Here is a 14,362-nt window from a genome sequence, read left to right as displayed (position 1 = left end):
GCTGCAAGTCCTGCCTCGAGGAGCCTGGGTTGGGGGCGTCCCTCACTGTGAGCTCCAGCGGCGGGGCCCGAGGGAGGTCACGGGAGGTTGCCGAGGTTGCCGCGGGGGGGGGGGGGTGGTGACACCTGGACACCCCTGCTGTGAGAAAGACCGAATGGAAGCGGCTGTTTCTGTATCTGTATTTCCCGAGGTTCCTTTTTCTGGGTCGGGCTAGGAGGAGCTGGGGCGCCAGGATCCTTTCTGAATTTAAGGATCTCAACCCGCATAAACCTGCAGGGAAACAGAACTGAGGCGGTCAAAGTGGGTTCCAGGGGGAAAGATGTTCTCAGAGCTTTCAAAGAGCTTCTCTTTTTGCTGTCTCCACACCCTCAACTTCAGAAAATGCGCAGGAAAAGGCCAGGAGAACCACTTGGTGACCCAGTTCCCCGGGTAACCAAGGGGAGGCTGGAGAAAGCAGAGAGGAGCCTAGGGGTCCTGCCTGGGTAGATGGGCCAGCCCACCCCTCACCCAGCAGGGCTCCAGGAGTCATGGAAGGAATTTCTGGGGGTGTCACTGGAGGGGGTGTCTGTGGAGTTCAGTTTGAGGTCGTTGAGGTGTGAAAGGTTAACCAATGGGGTAAGGTGTACTTTAAGTGCTTGAGGGGTCAACAAGGTCATTGGTTCAGGGTGTGGATTTAATTAATTATGGATTATTAGAGTGTTGTTTGAGTTAGGGATGGGCAAACTCTTTTTTTTTTTTTTTTTTCAAAAGGCTTTGGTTTTTGGCTTTGCTGTCTCTGGTGTCTGTCCCAGCTACTCGACTCCACCATGGCAGTGTGAAAGCAGCCATAGGCCACATGTAAAGAAATGAGTGTGGCTATATTCCAATAAAACTATTTGTGGACACTGAAATTTTAATTTCATGTAATTTTCATGTGTCACAAAACATTTCTGTGTGTGTAGCCTGAGCTGTGTAACCTGGTTTAATGACCCAGGTTTCTTTTTTTTTTTTTTTTCCGGTTTGAAACCATACTTTATTTTTAATGTAGCTAGAAATCAAATAACTATATATTTTTAAGCAGAAAAAAACTCCTTTACTTTTCCTTCTTATATCATTGTTAGCACAAGAAAAAACACTTCTGGTTTAGAAATGATACTGAGTTTCTATGAAAATGCGTGTACTTTGTATTTCTGGAACTTAAAAGCACAGGACACATTTTCAGAAGACCAATTTTACTTTTACCCACTTATGGTAATATTTGCAATGTTCAAATGTACTTAATATATAATTAAGTAAATCAAATAAGGAACCCAAAAGGAACTGGTCTTCTTGAGTTATTCACAGCACACATTAGAAAATCTGAGAGAGAACACACATTAACAACAACAACAAAAAAACCACTGGCAAGCTCAAACGCAAGTTTATATGCTGAGTATTTTTAAAGGGTTTAAAAAGCATGCTCAGTTAGCATACAGCCTTTTCTCACTCATATAACAGATGCATTTCTATCTGCTTGTGTACAGCAAAGGGTTAGAACCTGAATCGACTTACTTAAGACTTCAGAAACGTGCTACTTCAAAAATGTATTCCATGGGATTTTTTTCACTGCTCCTACCACTGATTCTTCAAAATAAGTAAAGTACAGAGGGTCTCATCCCTACCCTTGAAACTGTTTTTAAACATCAGCACTTTAAATTGAAAGATAGGTAGAACCCTAGCAATTCCTGGTACAGTGCCTGGACTTTGTACTGACTCAGGTTTAAGTGACAGAAGTCAAAGTGGATGATCACTGGTTTTGTTTGAGGGGTTGGGTGGGATCACCGTGGACTCAGTGTTTCTTAGTTTCATCTCTAAGAGTTCAAAGATGGTCAGTAGTGATCATTGAGAATGGACATTTATAGTGAATTCATTGGAGGTCAGTGAGAGTTCTTTGGATGTTCATGGGCAACTGTCATCAGATGTTATTAGCAGTCATTGGAGGTCAGTGAGAGACAGTGAAAGTAGCTGAAGGGCCATTGGGATTTGGAGTGGTAGTTTAAGTAACTGAGGGATCAAAAGAAGGAAGGTCATTGAGGGCTCCTGCTCAGTGCACTATAGTGTATGTCAATGAAATCACTGAGATTTTGTGGATGGTCATGGGTTTTTGGAGACTCAGGGAGGTGGGCTACAGAAGTATCAGGGAACTTTGAGGAGATATGGATGTTCAATGAAGGAGTCATGGACACTCTTTAGTCTGAGTACTCATGGATACTAATGGCAGTCATTAGGGACTAGTGGATACCAGAGTAAATGAGGAAGAGTCACTGTGGGATCATGAAATGTCTTTGTGGACCCTGGTGTTAGTGGATGTCATTGGAGGTCAAAGGTCACTGGAAACTGGTGGTACCTGGGGAGCAGATGCAACATTGAAGGGTCATTGGGCCATCCATATCATCTATGGTGGTGACTGGGAAGCAGGAAGGCTGACCCAGAAGCTGGGGTCTGGCTAGCTGGGGATCTTCTGACCAGTGACTGAGGGTCTGTTTGTCCAGTGGGGGGATGTATCTATCTGTCCACCTGGCTTTTCAGGGTGATGTTTATCTTGCTAAGGGCTTGGCTTTCTCATAGGCTGGGGTCTGTCTTACTGGCAGGAGCTAAGCCTGTCAAGCTGAGGTCTACCTGGCTAATTTACTGGGTAGGTGGGGTATCTCTCTGCTAGGGTAATGTCTGTCTGTCCTTGAGGGATTTTGTCTCTTGGTTGGCTGGGATCACCTAATTGGCTGGCGCTGGGAAGGTGTCCATGTGTCTGACCACAGGTCTTTCTGGATGTCTGGCTGGGTATCTTCCCATTTGTTCAAGAATCTGTCCATTTATCTGGCTGTCTCTCCCTCTGGAGTCTTTTTTGTCTCCCTGGGATTTTGTCCATCCAGAAGTCTGTCTAGCCAGGGGTCTGTGTGTCTGCCTATTTGGGGATCTTTCTATCTGGTTCAAAATCTTATGGCTTATGAACAGAATGGCTGAGGCTGTAGCCCACCTGTCATGCTTCCAGCTGGATTGGCTATATTTTTGGTTGCATGTTCACCCTAACTCCATGCCCGCCTCTCACTGTTTAATTTGTGTGTCCCGCTGACTATCCCTCTAGGTCTCTCCAGATACCCAAATGCTCCTGGCTTGCAATCTACTCAGCTCAGGCTGGTGTGGGGGATGGGGAGACCCATGGGAGTTCCTCCAGTAGCCCAGCCTGTCCCACCTCTCCCTTCTCCCAGAGGATTGCATGCCATGTTCTTACAATGGGATTTGCTGCTGCTAGGGGCTCTTTTGTTCACCCTATTGGTGGCAATCCCATGAAGTGGGAGCAGAGGGCACTGCCCTTGAAGATCCTAAGTATCCCGATGCCCACATGCCACATGCCAATCTGCCTGTTTGCCTGCTCATAGTGCTCACTCAACAGAGGCAAGTGAACTGGGTGCTGGAAGGTGCTTAGGTAAGCTTTCCTAATGCTGTGAGGAACCCAGGTTGAGCAGATGTTGCAAAGGGAAAAATTGTAACTATAATGGAGAAAGATAGATACCACCTTAACCCAGGGAGCTTGTTGGGAGATACTTTGAGACTATCGATAATACTACTGTACAGTTCTTCTCCGGCTTCCTTTTTTGATAGACCAAAAAGGGCAGAAGACATTTGAAAAAAATTCTCCCGCTGCTCCTGTTAAGAACCTGCAGGCAGGGTGGGCTGACCTGTGGGTCCATCCACAAATGTGGTGCTTAGCAAACAGGAAAAAGGACATTGATTCCAATAGGGGCAGCTTGTGCCCACCAGTGACTGCAGCTGACTACCTTTGGGAGGGCTTTTGTTAGTCTCCCTAACTCCTCAGGGGTTCTGGATTTCAGTGTTCTGAAACTGAGGATCCCTTCTGGTCCCCTTCTGGGAAAAAAAGCAGCAGCTTAGAACTGGGGGAACACAGCCCAAGGAGAAAGCCACCCTATGTTTCTCAGTCCTCCTGCCAACCCACATGACCTCTCTGTGGAGGCTGGTTTCTACTCCTGGGAACTGCCCTGTTGTTCTGCTTCACAGAGGGAGGGGGAAAGCCCTCTTCCTCATCTTTAAAAAATGACATCCTTAAAATGTTCATACCAACCAGCCCCACTCTTCCAGGGCAGAGCCTGGGTATCTTCATCACCCAGAGTGAGCCCCAGATGCTAGTACATGCCTTTGGAGGAAATAAACTCAGCCCTGGGCTCTGTGCCAACAGCTCCAACTGCCGTAAGCTTTAGGCAAACAAATGCTCTGACGGTGATGCTGGTAGCATTCTGGGGCCTCTGGTCAGGTCACCCTGCATCCTTGGCTTGCAGCTTCCACACCCAACTTTAGCTCAGCCCAGCACTTTATTTGGAAAAGACCAACTAGTCATGTTCTTTTAAGCTTAGTCTGGCTGGAGTTCTGCATAGCTAAGGGCTCTTCTGTGGGTGCTGAATGCAGAGCCCATGGCGTCACAACCAAAGGGAGGTATGGATCTTCTCCATCGCTTTCTGCCCCTCAATTATAAAACCAGAGAGAAGTTAAGTGCACATCTATGTCTGGGCAAGTATGCACATCTCTGGAAGGATTCCTGTAATGAGACCAAGAGCAAGGGTAGGGGGCATCTTACACTGCTGCCGCTGCTCGGTGTTCTGAAGTCCTAGCCAATGTACTGTGGCAAGGAGAAAGCAAGAGTGGGGGTCTGTCAAAAGTACTGTGGAACTGGCACATGGCATGCATAATCAGGCTAGAGAGTTCCTTTTTTTTTAAGATTTTATTTATTTATTTGACAGAGAGAGACACAGCGAGAGAGGGAACACAGGGGGAATGGGAGAGGGAGAAGCAGGCTTCCTGCTGAGCAGGGAGCCTGATGTGGGGCTCCATCCCAGGACTCTGGGATCATGACCTGAGCTGAAGGCAGATGCTTAACGACTGAGCCACCCAGGTGCCCCCAGGCTAGAGAGTACTGAAACCAAAAGGCTTATAAGAAAATTTAGTAACGTATCCAGTTGAAATATAATACACACATACATACAGAAATCACTTTCTGAAATACCAGCAAAAATGAATTTGAAACTGTAATGCAAAAAAAAAAAATCTCCTATTAATTTCTTGAAAAATAGGCACCAGGTTCCAAACCCCTACTGAATTAATAGAGCTAAACGATGATATTAATGTCTGCTACCATCACAAAAAAGACACCCACACATTATCATCCTCCTAGTAAAAGAACACAACACTCCGCCAAGTATTCCCACCAACAAAATTTAAACCTGTACCTGACTGAGCCTTTAATCTAAATGTTAATTCAGAGGAAACAGAAGGGCACAGAAAAATGTTAAATGACACAACAGGGACAAGATCAGAGACATCCAGACTGTGGAAATTCTGTAAGACAAATAAACCAGTTTCCTAATTGAATAAATTACAAAGAAAAAATAAAAAGAGAGAATCCTATAGGTTAAAAGAGACTTAGGATGTATACACAAATACTTACGGCAGTATTCATAATAGCCCCAAAGTAGAAACAACCCAAGTTTCATAAAGTGATAAATAAATAAAATATGGTATATCCATACAATGGACTATTACTCAGCAGTAAAAAGAAATGAAGTACTGATGCATGCTACCACAGGGATAAATTTTGAAAATGCACTGCTAAGTAAAAGAAGGCAGTCAAAAAACACCACATATTGTATGATTCCATTTGTATGAAATGTCCAGAATAGGCAAGTCTATGGACCAAAAGTAGATTAGTGGTTACAAGGGCCTGAGGGTGGAGGGATGGTTGGAGGGGAATGGGAAGTGACTAATGGGTATGGAGTTCCTTTTAGAAGGGACAAAAATGTTCTAAAATTAGAATGTAGCGATGGTTGCCCAATCCTGTGATGATGATAAAAAAAGTTTAATTGTATATATTTTTTAAATTGTATACCTTAAATGGGTGAACTGTGTGATATGTGAATTGTATCTCAATAAAGCTATTTAAAAAGAATGACAAGTGACTTTTCAATCATTTGCAATGAATGGACTTCATTTGGATCCTAGTTCAAACTAACATACTGTAATCGGGGAAAACTCAACACTAACTGGATATTTGAAATAATATATTTGGAATATATAATATATAAAATATATATTTGGAATAATTGGTTCTTTAGGTGTGATAATGGTATTGTTATTCTTGTTGAGTCCTTATCTTTTGGATATACATACAGAAATAGTCATGAATGGAATGACATGATGTCAAGGATTTGCTTCAAAATAAACAAGTGAGTGGATATAGGGAGTAGTAGGTGGGCCTACCAGGAAGGAAACCAGACTGGTCAACCTTGAGGTGGGCTCATGGACTCACTGTATGGTCCTCTCTGCTCTTGTATGTTTGAAATTCTGCACAATTGAAATATTTAAATCAATATAGAGGTGAACAATCATTTCTATAGAGAAAGAGAGCAAACAGGTCAGAGAACACACACACATACAAATGGTCAATAGTATTTGAAAAGATGCACAACCTCCATCATAATTAAATACAAATTCAGCTGGGGAACCATTTTGTACCTAGAACTTGGCCAAGATGAAAAGTCTGATAGTACCCAGTGCCAGCAAGGACACAGAAACAGGCACTCAGATCTACTGACAAGTGGCCAGGACAGCCTCTTGGAGGACAATGCAGCAGCATCTATGATCATTTTAAAGACAACATTCCACTCAGAGGAATTTATTCATCAGATATACTTGCATAAGTATACACAAAGGTATGTTCAATAATGTTCTTGAAGCAAGGTTTCTGGTAGCAAAAATAGAAACCAACTTGAATGTGCAGGTATTAAATAGGAGGTGGATCCACATGTACTGGATACCCTTGATAACCTAGAGGCAGCTGAAAGAGATCATTAAAGGGAAAGACAGGAAGTTTCAGAATGGTGTATACAGCATGATTTTTGGGTTAAAAAATACCATGAAGAGAAAACATCTGGCCATATATTTTTTGTCAATAGTCCATAGCTTTTGGAGAGTACGGTGGGATTGTTGGGGGCACAGGAAGGAGGAAGGTGGTTTATTTTTCACTGTGCATTTCTGTTGTTTTTTTTTTTTTTTAACTTGAGGGTGTGTTACTTTTGTAATTTAAAGAAGTATCAGTATTAGAGAAGTATTTACAACATCTTCAAACTTTTGAAGCCAATCAGACAAAATCAAAGTGCCTTCCCTGCACTCCAAAGAAAACTGGGCAGAGAAGCCAGATGGGAGCTCACAAAAGTGGTCAACAAGTAAATGAAATGTCTACCTACCCACAGTAGCACCAAATTCTCCCTCCTCCCTGGATCCTCGGTGCACTGTTCCCTCCTGCAAGGCACCAGTTGAATGTTTACCCTCCTGAGGATAACGCAGTTCATACACCAGCACAAGGCCTTCCCCCTTCCTTCTGCACACTGGTAGCATATCATATATGGCATGTCACCATGCTTTTTATTCAACACTTTATCTTGAGGTGCTTAGTGGCTGCAGTGTTCCACTCTGTGGATGCATCCTAGTTTATGTAACTTCAGTGCTACTGATGGACATCCAGGCTGTTTCCCTGCTTTTGCTGCTACAGACAACGGTACAGATCCTTGCACGGTGACCACTGTGTACATGGTGTGCAGGTTGGGCACATTCCTAGGTCTGGCTACAGGATCAAAGTAGAAATTATAAAATTTCCCCACAGTTTTACATCTATTATACAAAACTCAACTCCCCACACCTTTATGAACCATACTGAACCTTCCCCATCTTTGCCAATCTGATAAAAACCGTCTCCTGCTATAAACTTTCTGGTACTAAATATCAAAAGGCTTGGACTTGCACATCTCCTTGGATCAGAAATTCCACTTCTAGGAGTGTACCCTAGGTAAAGAATAAGGGATAGCGGGCAAGATGTTCACTGTAGCCAGTTCGGTGGACCAATGCCTAAAATGTACCTCATATTGTGCTTGAATTTTCACTTTTTTGTACATGAACACATTCTCTTTCCTCTTTTTTTTACCACCACCCCTTGGCCCTCTCAATGGCTTTCAACCACCATTAATGGTTGGCACGTTTCCTTTGTTAACTTTAAAAATAAAACCAGCAGTTGTTTTACCAGCAAAAAATGGGTTTATTTGGGAATAGCAGAGAATTGCAATCCAAGACAAGCCTGGTAAGGCAAAACCATAGGCAAGTCCAGAGAACAAAAGAGAGGAATGTTCTTTTACAGAGGAAAGTGAGAAGTAGGGAGGGCTGTTATAAACAAAAAGTCCATTAGAGTAAACTGGGAGTTCAAAGTATAGTGGCTTTTCATTGGCTGAGTTGTGACTGTCTCTCATTGGCTGGGCTGTTGCCAGAGGAGTAGAAAACCTTTCTTTCTTCTGCTGGGATACCAAAGTAGTAGCTAAAGTAGCAGGGACTTACATGGTTTCTCTTCCATTTGGGTCTGCAATTAAGGAGTTTAGGAGTGGTAGGGCGTGAGATCACTCCCTGCTGGTTTTACAATTTTATTGTAAAGGAGGTTCCCTTTTATTTTCATACCTCAACCTTTTTATTGAAGATTTTTAACAACTTAAAAATATGAAAAATGCTTTAATAACAACAGTAGGCATTTGTAATTATTTTCCTTTTAATCCTTTACTGCAAAAAAACTTAGAACATATATCAAAGTAGAAAGAATATTGTAACAAACCCCGTCTGCATCACCTAAATGTGACAATTAGTATTTTGCTTCAGTTTTTCCCCCTCCACTGAAGCATTTTCAAGCAAGTATCAGGCTGATATTTCACCCCTAAATACTTCACTATACCTAAAAACTAAGAACATTTTCTAAAGGAACTCCAATGTTATATTGTTACCCAATAGATTAGCAGTAATTCCTTTAAAACTTCTGTAACTTTTCTTTTGAAATGTCATGTTTATATAAAAGTTGCAAAAACAGGGCACAGATCTCTCATGCCTTTCACTTGGATTCCCCACGTTAATATTTCTGAATATTGAGAATACTAGAACACGAAAATCAGTTGCAGACATGACACAGGGCTTTTCCTGGTCACAAAGGCCCTCTACTCTCCCTGGGCCACTGCTCTCTGGCCAGAGGAGATGCTCCAAATGGTACGCACCAAAGCCCACCCCCACTTCTGTCTCCTCCCTTGTCCTTCACATTTCAAAACCATACAAGAATGATTTCTTCCTAAAAAAAGTCAAATAAAAGATGCATAAATATCTCTTTAAGCACTGTACCAAGCCTCAAATCCAAGGCTCCCTGTGAGTCCTCAGGATATTATCTGTGCAATACACAGGGCACTACAGTGGACATTTCCCACAACTTATTTCATGCTTTAATTACTGTTATTTTATTGATTCACTTTACAAACCCCCCTGCTCAAACATCCAGGCAAAGGTGTGCCTAAGCTGTCCCCAGCAGCAACAGTGACCACTTCTGACCCTAGGATGGTGACTCAAGAAGTAGAATATTTTAAATGCTAAGAAACTCTACCAAACTGCCATCTGAAAAGCCTTTACCTACAGGTTCTTCCACCAGCACAGTATGAGGGGTCTTGTTTCCCCCAGCTATCATTTGACAGTACATACCATTCACATCCAATGGCTAAACACAGCTGATGAGCAAAACGTGGACCCAACCGTCTTCCATAAAGCCCCCCACTACTGGTGAGGCCAAGTGTGTTGGCTTCTCTGAGGAACTTGAAAGAATTACACTCAAAGACTTCTTTAGCAGTGGAAGCCACAATAAAATGAATAATAAATAGTTTGCACAAAGGCCTGCTCTGAGACTTCTGTGCTGTTATTAAAAAACAAAACACCAGTGACTAAAGGCCTGCTCTAGGCTTGGTGAAATAGTGAATGCAGCCCCAGGCCTCATGGTGCTCACCCGGGAGGATGCTCAGAGTAAGCAGGGGAGCATCATCCTCATGCCTGTGATGCTTGCAAGGTACAGGGGGATACAGTGAACAGGAAGGGCAGGAGCCCCACAGCTCCTGAAAGTGAGGAATGAGGACATGTAGTCAGATGAATGGTGGCCCCAAAAGATATGTCCACAGCCTAATTCTTGGAGCCCGTGATCTTATTCAGGAAAAAAAGTCTTTGCAGATGTGATTAAGCTCAGAATCTTTAAATGAAGAGGTCATCCTTGATTTTCTGATGAGCTATAAATCTAAGGACAAGTGTCCTTATAAGAGACACACAGAGGAAACTTGACAGTAAAGAAAGACCACGTGAAGACAAAGACAGAAACCGCAATAATGCAACTACAAGCCAAAGAATATTAAGGATTGTCAGTAGCGACCAGAAGCTTGGAAGACGCAAGTAATGGAGGAGGGTTTGGGAGTGGAGCCAACACCTTCATCTGACTTCTGGCCTCCAGAATTGTGAGAGAATAAATCTGTTATTTTAAGCCACCCAGTTTGTGGCAGTTTGTTTTGGCAGTCCCAGAAAACTAATATAAATATCATACTACTTCTACTTTGTACGTATTTTGGAATTTCCATAACTTGCATAAAAGTTTTAGTGGCATATCTTTCATTTGTGAGCTGAGGTTACATCAAGGTGAGAGAGGCTCTGGAAGGCCCTAGATTCACATGAGTGGGGCCAGAAGTCACAGACATCCCTGTGAAGTCCTATTGCCTGTTCTCCATCAAGACTCCTCTCACTAGGCCACTGTTGCTCCTGGAACCCTTATGAGCACGTCCACCTCAGGGTCTTTGCGTGCGTCATCCAGGTGGTCCCTGCTGCTTCATGCCATCCTGTAACTTTCAGGGCATCTGCAGAGGTCTCCCCCACTCTCCATCCCCCTGCCTGACTTGTTTTTTCATAGGCCTGCCCCAAGTGGTGTGATGGCTTTCTTACTTAATGTTATACCCCCCTTCACATCAACTTGGGGGCATGTTGTAGGGTCCTGACACATGTTCTGTGTAAAACCAAGGTCTTTGGGTACATACCAGTCCCAGTCTGAGATGGGCTCTCACAGGGCCCCTGACTCCCAAGTGACAGCAACACCAAATCTCCCAAACCTTGGCTACGGCTAAGGGGCAAGCCAGCAGGTTGGGCCTGCCTTGTCCTAGACACAATGTCAACAGCACACCTGCAAATGTCTCTGAGCTGTCAGCTCCCCACCTAAGAAGACCCAGTGGAAACTGTCCCTCACACTCAGCCTGACGGTGGGCTTGTCCTGACCACACAGAGGCAAAGGGGGTGGTGTGGCACATAGACTTTATTCTGACCGCTCCCCAAGTCCTGGGTCCAGGCCCGCGTCCTGACCAGCGCGTGGGTTCACTCAGCACTCAGAAAGACCCTCTTGCGTGCGGTATTGGTGTACGGGTGCCAGCGCCACTCCACATCTGCTATGGCCTCCTGCTCCAGGGTGCCCAGGCGGATCATGTACACTGGGGGGGCGGAGATGGGCACATTGCCACCTACGCCGCCAGCACCCCCCCACCACCAGAAGGGCAGGAAAGCCCCAAACTCACCCTTCAGTTCAAAGCGAGGTCCAACCTCGGTCAGCTCCACACTGCGGTGGCTGGTCTTCCTATATACATGGTGCCTGAGGCAAGGGGAGGCAGGGCATGGGCAACGGAAGACAAGGAGCAGATGTGGGTCAATAACAAACAGCAGTGGGACACAAAGGTCAGGACACTATTCTGAGGCCAGCCCACGGACCTACCGGAAGGAGATATAGTCATCTTGGTTTGCGAAGGTGATGACCCGGTGGCTGTCATCTTTGGGCACAGGGAACAGGTAACGGAGTATGTCGGAGACCTGGGTCAGAGGGAAGGAGAGTGGCAAATGCCCAGCCGGGAACTCCCTGCCCCCAGCCCTCATCACCCTGTGGACCCAGACTCACCCGCTTGCCTAGTCGGGAGGAGAAGCCATGCATGATGAGGTGAGGCTTGGCCTCGGACATGGTGCCCAGGTCAGGGATGTCGTGCCGCATGACCACATTGCACAGTGTGAAGTAAGCAGTAGGGCCGAAGGGCAGGTGGCTGACAATGAGCCCCACTGGTGGGGCCAGGCGGGCCGTCAGAAACCTCATCGGCTCTCAGACAACCACCCCAGAAGACACCCTGTTCCCACCCACAGTCTTACCAGGTGTGCCTCGATGTTCATGGACAACCAGCAGGTCAGTAACACCATTGGCTTTGCAGGCTCGCACCAGTGCCCCTACCTCATGCCGGCCACGGTTCATGCGTTGGGCACCTGGGAACACCAACTTCAGCTCCTGTGCATGAACTCACTTGAGTTAGGACTGGGGCCACTAGTGCCTTAGCACCTCCCACTCACTTCCCACTACTGGTACCTTTGCAAACATCTTGAGGCGGGAACTGGGGTCTCGGGAGGTAGTGATCATGACCTTAGGATCCTCGACCCCTGCCCATCGATATTCATCATCCATATGGTTGGTCACACCTGTCAGAGCATGAGAGGCAACAACGAGACACTGTCTTGGGAAATACAATGCTAACTTGAGGGCGGCTGAATCTGTCTAGAGCAGCACTGTCTGACAACACCTTCGACAATGAACCTAAAATGCTCCACACCTGCACTGAGCAAGAGGGTGGCTCCCCAGCGACACTGGCTATAAACACAAGTATGACTGACAAACTAAATACTTAAATTTGATTTAATTTTAGTTCATTTTTTATCACAGAGGACTAATGGCTACCATCTAAGTGCAAGTCTGGATTCTGTTAAGGCCAAAGGTAACAGACTCCTTTTCCTCATAACAAAAATTTATAACGTCTGTGATACCTTTAATATTTGTTGAATAATGCAATGAATGAAACATTTGGGTGTTAATGAAGTGCTGGGACCTGGGGACATGGCAGTGAACAAAATGGACACTGTCTTGCCTCAGCAGAGTTCACATTCTAGTAAGGGGGGCAATTAACAGACAAAACAGAGTAAGTGGGATAATACTGTATGTTATATAAACAAAACTGGGAGCACTAAGAAAGAGCTTTCCTGAGGTGCCATCTGTGCAGAGTCATGAGGGCATATGGAAGACAGTTTTGCAAGGAGGAGCTCCACGGCCTTTCCTTCAAGGTGTCTGCAGAATGAGATGGAAACCAGCAGGCTCAACTGCAGGGGGAGAAGCTGGCCCAGTGTCAGGAAAGTTTACCTTCACCGCCGGCGTCATCGAATTCCAGGGACCCCTGTAAGGCCAGAGCCTCCCTGCGTAACTCGGTGGGAATCAGGCGATTCTCTGCAGGTGGAACACAGACGGGCTGAGTAAGACACATGCATGGAGCCCTCAGTTTATATAACACTGTGGCTTACAAAAACTGTACAGACTTTATTTAAAAAGTACCCTTTTCACTCCTTTCTGTGCAGAAAGGTGATACACAACTTTTTTGGCAGGGGGAAGACAGAGACAAAACTATTTTTGTCTACATGCCAACCTGTTAACAATGGTTACAGGAGATTTCATTTTCTATGGTTCCTGAGTCTCATGGTTTGAGGGCTTTCTAAAATATTTAGTTGCAAGTACATATTGTTTTTGTAATTAGAAAAAAGTTAAAAAACTAATTTTTAAAAGAACAAATACAGAGTGCTCTTTCTGTACGAAGGTGGACCAGAAACCCTGAAACCCTCTGACAACAAAACTGCTAAACTTGATGCTTTGACTCATAGGTTTCCTCTGTGAACTAAAGCTAGACTTGGTTAAAAAAGGGCTGGGCTGTGGGCATGCCCACTTTGGAGTACAGAGCTCAATATGAACATGCCCTTGGAACCAGCAGGTCTTTCCAATACGCCCTGGAGAAATTCTTGCACATGGAAGAGAAGGTTCATAGCAGCAATGCTGTTCCTAACTGCCCCAGACTAAAAAATGAGGTCAACACCAAGGACAGGGAAATGGGAGCCCCCTCTACACTCAATAGATCTTAGAAACAATGCTGAATGAAATCATAAAGCTGGGAAAGAATACATACAACCTAGTAACTACGTTTAAAACTAAAAACCAACCCATATGATTTAGGGATACAAACAAGTATGATAAAAGCACAAAGAAAAGCAAGGAAATGGCTTATTTTTAAACAGTATCCTGTATTGTGGTTATCTGAGTTGGGGAAAATATTCTGAATTTCAATATATTGAGGATTTTTTATTAATAATGTGGGCAGATAGGTCACAGGTATTTAACATAACGCTTAATGTAAACATATAGTCACATACCACATGCACTTTATTTGTTTAAAACACAGAAAATCAAAGTGAATTTAAAATAATCAGGTAGTAAGCTGATGTACCATCCAGATAGGAAACAAAGTTCTACACAAGAACCAAGAAAATAGGGATAAATATAACATTTCCATTCAGGCATGTTACTACTCTTCATTAGTATGACAAATAAAAAGTGGAGAAA

General features: G+C 44.3%; 1 protein-coding gene across 1 annotated transcript; it reads right to left on the bottom strand.

Annotated features, from left to right (window-relative positions):
• Positions 1-8,089: 8,089 nt before the first annotated feature.
• IMP4 (IMP U3 small nucleolar ribonucleoprotein 4) lies at positions 8,090-13,111 on the bottom strand. Its single transcript, XM_088021771.1, is given in 6 exon segments — positions 8,090-11,384; positions 11,469-11,542; positions 11,663-11,829; positions 11,831-11,997; positions 12,085-12,217; positions 12,296-13,111. Coding segments are annotated over 6 exon segments (750 nt in total). The 5' UTR covers positions 12,392-13,111; the 3' UTR covers positions 8,090-11,271.
• Between the last annotated feature and the right edge of the window lie 1,251 nt (positions 13,112-14,362).

This window comes from Eumetopias jubatus, unplaced genomic scaffold (genome assembly GCF_037043125.1).
Source record: "Eumetopias jubatus isolate StellerSeaLion01/CBP00866 unplaced genomic scaffold, mEumJub1_p1.0 scaffold_3, whole genome shotgun sequence".
NCBI lineage: Eukaryota > Metazoa > Chordata > Mammalia > Carnivora > Otariidae > Eumetopias > Eumetopias jubatus.
Note: the sequence above shows the minus strand (reverse complement) of the source record. Positions and strands in the feature narration are given on the sequence as shown.